Source organism: Phoca vitulina, unplaced genomic scaffold, assembly GCF_004348235.1.
Source record: "Phoca vitulina isolate PV1807 unplaced genomic scaffold, GSC_HSeal_1.0 scaffold60, whole genome shotgun sequence".
Classification (NCBI taxonomy): Eukaryota; Metazoa; Chordata; class Mammalia; order Carnivora; family Phocidae; genus Phoca; species Phoca vitulina.
The window spans coordinates 3,506,528-3,512,754 of NW_022589763.1; the positions used below are offsets into that span (position 1 = coordinate 3,506,528).

Sequence of the window (6,227 nt, forward strand, 5' to 3'; positions counted from 1 at the left end):
AACGGAGGCTGTTTGAAAGCTGCAGGGCATGATTAGGTCGCACACGATGTCAAACCCAGCACCATGAGAACAAAGGGGCAGTGGGAGAAGTCATAGATCCCAGTGTTGCAAGTCAGAAACGTTCAGGAAACATCAGCATCCTCTTCCAGGGTTTCCTGGATGCTCCAGCGTTCAGGCAGGACATGCCCCATGATGGCACAAACATCGTGCACCAGGAGACACAGTAAGAAATCCATCCACTATCAGTTGAGTGGGTCCCTTTAGGTCTGATGTACCACTGAGCTCTTAAAACGAAAAAGGCAGTGGGAGCGGGGGAAAGGAAAAAAGTAAATAAAATAGACCACCTACAACAAAAGAACGGACGCTTAATTATTTGCACAAAGCATTAGAAAATACTGTGATATTTTATTATTAAAAATGCTGCTGAAAAGTTTATACATATGTGTCCAGCCATATATATCCTCTATCATTACTTAAGGCAAAATCAAAAACAAAATTGCAAAATAATAACCCAAGAAACCATTAAACCCTGCGTGCCTGTGAAGGTCAAGAATAAAAGCCTAGGAAAGTTTTTTTTTTTTTTTACTTAATTTTTTTCCCATTTTTTTTCTCTTTTTTCACTTTTTTATAGATAGCAAGTATATTTTATTCTCATAGAACTCTATGAAGATTCTATAACTTCTTTCCATGTAGAAATAAGATATCCTTTAAGATGTATTAAATTTCTTTTGATCATATCCTCTGTAAAAGCTAAAGTTATTCACTTAACAAGAACTCTTTTTTTTTCCCCTTATCCAAATGTCACAAGCCTGACACATTAGTGTGCATATTGCTAGCAGAAGACAATTGGAAATACTAAACAAATATTGGAATTCACATTACAAACATACCAGACCCACACTGATGCTGAGCATCACTTCCCATGGTAGATTGATGGAGAGCCTATTTGCCGTAGCCCAGGTGTGTGTGTGTTGGGGGGGGGGGAATACACAGCTTGCAGAAAGGACCTGACGATACCTTTAGAAAGTGATGAATTAATTGGGGGACAAAACTTGTATCCGTGACACCTCTAGCTGCAGAAAAGGAGTGTGGTTTCACCATGTGCAAAGTAGGGATTGAAAGAGTTCACATACATATATACAGACAACCACTCTCCAATTTAAACCCAGATAAACGACAAGACTGATTGTGTGACCTCCAGGCATTTCTAAGGACTGTCTTTTTCAAGAGGGCGTTTTCGAACACGTCGATGGAGATCACTGCAGGTTTAGCGCTGGGGCGGGGAGGAGGGGGGTCAGTTTGCAAAGGTAGTGCCCGGGGGGCAAAAGGACGTTGGACTCTTTTTTGGGGAGAATCCCCAACTCAGCAATGACTTCTAAGCCTGGGTTTCCAAAACAACGCCAGTCGAGCCCAGAGACAGTATTTTCAAATATCTTTGGCTACTAATTCCTGATGTTGCAATAATTCTCGAAAGACACAATACAGAGTAACCACTGGCTATGGGTTCCTTCCACTTTATGACACTCAAAATATTCGTTCAGGAGAAGGAAAAGGACGACGGGAACATGGGAAGGTGTCGGAGGGCGAATCTCCGGTCCCCAGCTTGCTGATTTAAAATGGGTGAGTAATTTCCGTTATCTTACCTCGACGGTCAAAGCTACCCTAACTTCCCGGAAAACCCATGCAAAGCACTTTTTAATGTTTTGTCGTTTTCTGTGGGTTGGTTTCGTGCCTGCAAATAGTCATTGATCAGGGTCTGATACACAAGTCCACGAAAGGCAGGACTTTTCAGACAAGCATATGTTTTATCCGATAAATGATAGAAAGAATAAAAAAGTCTTGCTTACTGATAAATAAGGGACTTACTGCTTAAACAAAAAAAAAAAAAAAAAAGGGAAAAAGAAAAGAAAAAAGGAAAGACACATGCCCTCGCTTCAATCTGATTAGCTAAGCTGAGCAGGTAGTTCAGCAGCTTCAGCCTTCTGCAGCTGTGGGTGAACACTGAGCCGTATTTACTCGGCAGGGCACGGCCCCACCAAAGGCAAGCTTTCTTTCCTTTTTTGGCAGGACCCTGGGGTGGGAAGCAAGTCTCCCTCAACATATTCAAAGAACCACAACTACAGACCGAGATCTGTGTTTTGTTTTTCCTGCCGTCGCTCTGTGCGTGCGTGTTTCTAATTTTTTCCGCAAAAGTTTCAATAGAGACTGCACGCTGGGGATCCGTCCTGGCGTTGCAACTTCGTGAAGCTAACACATGAACATAAAAGTTTTCTCAAACCACAGTCTCCTAAGAGTGCTGTTGCATGCATTTGTGCAACCCACAGAGGGGGAGAGCCCCACCACACAGAGAGTCTGGGTCCACGGCGCCACACCACATCCTCCTACAAATGAAATGCGTTAGAAAGCCCCGTGTCTTTGCTTACCACAAGGAATTAAGAAGAAAACCCTCCTGTGTCCGGGAGGAAACAGAGGTGAATGACTAAATGTATATATATATTTATATACATACAGACCACAATGAAAAGCACAATCTTGGTAAAAGCTCTTTCAAACTGAAAACACCAATAAAAGCTTTTTTGTTGGTTGGTTGTTTTTTTTTTTCTTTTTTTTCCTCTGTGTGCGTTTTTGTTTAAACTCACAGCTATATACACTTTTTTGTTCTGTTTTTTACAAAGTTTTTTAAATATAGTTCAGGCCGGCAAGACATCTCTTTGCCCAGAACTATAGGTATGTTACTACATAGTCTGCTCTTTTAATAATAAAATTCTACTTTTCCTCCTCTCTGGATTACAGCTCCGTATGCTGGGTAAAAGCCCACAGACTCTTTCCTTCCGTAGAGCCATCCGTCGTATGGCACATAAAGAACTCTTTTCTGTTGTTTTGTTCTGCTTTTCGGGTGTAATTAAAAAAAAAAAAATTTTTTTTTTTTGAAGTGTCCCTGGCTGAGTTCCCCAAGGGTCAGCTTCGATCGTTGCATCGGAAGCATCCAGGTCCTTGAGACGGTGATGTCCTAGTCCCGCTAAACGTTCGCTGGAGAGACGGGGATGGTAAAGCAGTCCTGGAACAGCGATGTCTACGTTTTCACATTTCATAGGGTCAGAAGTTGATCTCGTAATACTGGGAAATGCCAACAGGATGGGTCCACGGGGACACGACGGCGGCCCCATTGCTTCTTTTGTTTGTTTGTTTCTGTCCTAAGTCAGTGGGGTGACAGACATTCCTCGCGTGGGGATGCTGCTTCTCTCTTTCTCCCTCTCTCTGGTGGGGAAGGAGCCGAGGAAGGGCAAGGGAACCGCGCAGCTATACTCTGGTGGTCGAGTGTCCGTGGGGGAGATTCGTACTGTTTTGTCCTCCACTGAAGGTGTTGAACGTGTGCAAAGGCTGAATCCCCGTCAGTGTGTTTGGAATCATGGTGATGGTGTTTGGTGTCATGAGTGGGATGTCATCCGGAGAGCGGCGCAGCGTCAGGGTGTAGTCTGGGGGACAGGTGAGCCTCAGCGTGTCATGAGCCTGCAGGGACTCGCACTCGTGGTCGTGCTCCAGCTGCTTCATCTGCAGAGACATGATCTCTTCGTTCTGGATGTGAGCGATGTCGTTGGTCGTGTTCCTCTGGGGACTGGGGCGCCTGTGCGTCTCGTGGCGTCTCTTGTCCTTCTTGTAGTACAGAGCCGCAAAGGCCAAAATGTTGAGGAAGAGCAGGGAGGCCCCCACGGCGATGGTGACGCTCAGTTCGGTGGAGTAATCCCGTTTGGTTTCGATGAGGACGGTTGTGTCCTCGGGCCCCGTCTTATGAGGGTCCTTGGAGTGTTTGGGGTTGTTAGCGGGAGTGATGGCTGGGCGTTTGGTCGTGGGCCAGATCTTGGCGGGAGACCGCCGGGTTCCATAGGGAAAGGAGGTCATGTCAGGAGGAGGGACCTTTGTGGTGGTGGAGACATACTGGAAGATCTCATTCAGGTTGTGCAAGTGGGGCACCAGTTCCAGCCAGAAAGCCACCTTGGTGGCTCGGTAGTGATCCCTCACTCTGGGCTTTAGGCCAATATGCAGATAGAGCTGGTCTTTGGGGTTATACTTGGACCAGGCCACTTCCTCAAAGCGATTGGGTTTTGTATGAATGAACTTGGTATCCTGAGGAACAGGCTGATTGGGGTCACTGGAGATAGAAGGGAGAAAAAAAAAAAAGAGGAAGAAGGTCACACTCTTCGACATGGGACAAGTAAATCTCTTCATCAAGTACAACAGGGAATTACAACCAGTTACTCACACATGTTTATTGATGAGCACCAAGTACCCGAGGAGCGACAGACTCATTCTGCTGTCATCCAAGCGTGGCTACCATTTTGTCTTTTCATTAACATCCCCTCTTCCCATTATTTTAAAAAATAATTCCTGACAGCAGAGTTATGGCATTTCCATAACATTTGTACTATGTTTTAAATGCATCAAATGCTCTTCAACAAGGAAAAAGTGAAAAAAAAGATGGATGTAAAAAATTTTTCTGGATTTCACGTTTACCTACTTTTGAGCCATCAATCTCAACCAAAGGTGTTTTGCCCACACAGGGACATTTGGCAATGTCTGGGGACATTTTTGGTTGTCACGGATGGGGGGTAGTGTCATGAATGGGTGGAGAGCCTGGGGGCACCGTTCAACATTCTTCAGTGCACAACAGAGTCCCCCACCCAAGGAAGTCTCTTGTCACAAATGTCAATAGTATTGAGGTTGAGAAATCCTGATTTGGAGGCTACTGTTCAAAAAGTAGGCATTCTCTCTTTGCTCAAGAGTGGCTTCTGGGGTGGACGAATACATAGTGCAGGTTTAATAACTAAAATGTATGTTAAAATTCAAACAAAAACGGGCTTTATAATTGCAAAATGTGAGTAAACAGTAATATGCATCATGTGTTTGCTTTCTATTTGAAAGAGAAATACTTATATACTGAGTATATTTGAAGACTGAGTCACGTAAAGATCAAACCACATTCCACTCATTCTAAGAATTTTGATAAGATCACACTTTTAGATATGGTGAAGTTAACATGTTTAGAAAAAGTAACACCCAGTGCCAGAAAGTGAGGGGTTTGTAGATGTTAAGTGCGTCGGGCCGACTTTGAACCTGAGATTTGTCCTATTATTCACATAAGTGGGCGCAGGCAGAAAGATCGTCAAAATTAAAGGATAATCCACAAACGTGGTACTTTAAATGTCTTTGCCACCAACTTTCTTTTTTTTTTTTTTTTTTTTTTCCAACTTTCTTAATATAACAACCAACCTCCCCAAAATATCATATTCTCATTTCTTCCATTGATTTTTAGGGTTGGTAAAGTGAAGTATACTTCATCTCAATACTTCATCTTAGTGTTTATTTGTTTTGAAAATGTTGAGGTCACGCACTGCAAAATGTCACCTGGTGGGCAACACTGAGCATTCAGACATCACGTATGGGCCAGAACAAGCTGGGAGGGACCTGCACACCCACATCGATTGCCCTGGGTGCTCGAACTTCTCCTTTGCAGGCAACAACTTCTGGGCAGCATTTATAAAGCTACTTCCAGCCACTGCCTGTCAGCTCACATGCTAGAAGCCTGGGGGACCAGAAGGTCCTCTGTGAAGATCCCCAGCCCACACACATGGCCCTGCCTTATGCAGCATGCAAACAACATAGTGCCCGACAGGTGCAGCGTTTGCTAAGGGAAGGACTTTTGCCCTCAGTGTGAGGCTGTCAAAAGCATTTCCATGCATTAAGCTCTGCAGCTGTCCCTCTTTACAGCTGTGAAATCTTGAGCAAACTCTTAAGCCTCTCTTGGCCTCACCGTCTTCATCTACAGAACGGGTGAGAATATTGGAAGTAAGTGATGGAGGTTAAATAACCACTGCAAAGTGCGGGCAAATTAATAAATATTATCCTCTTCTGCCAACATGGAAAGCAGAATACCCAAAAATTGCTTAGGGAGAGAGGACTATAAAGTCATATACGGTAATACCCACAGCATGTACAGTTTACCATATACTGTATATAGTGCATGCCGCATGAAAGTATACTGTATACCACAGTATATACGGTATACTATACACTGTACGTGGTATTTACTATACCACAGTATATATGGTATACTATACACTGTACATGGTACTTACTGTATACCACAGTATATACGGTATACTATACACTGTACACGGTGCTTACTGTATACCACAGTATATACGGTATACTATACACTGTACATGGTA

The 6,227-nt window shown here is 43.7% G+C and overlaps 1 protein-coding gene across 11 annotated transcripts in view; it reads right to left on the reverse strand.

Annotated features, from left to right (window-relative positions):
* Window positions 1-385: 385 nt before the first annotated feature.
* Window positions 386-6,227, reverse strand: part of NLGN4X (neuroligin 4 X-linked) — a 289,067-nt gene continuing 283,225 nt past the window's right edge. For all 11 annotated transcript variants that reach the window (XM_032391097.1, XM_032391095.1, XM_032391094.1 and 8 more), the window contains one exon: window positions 386-4,150. In XM_032391097.1, the coding sequence (XP_032246988.1) occupies window positions 3,301-4,150 (850 nt within the window). In that variant the 3' untranslated portion in view covers window positions 386-3,300. The remainder of the gene's footprint in view (window positions 4,151-6,227) is intronic.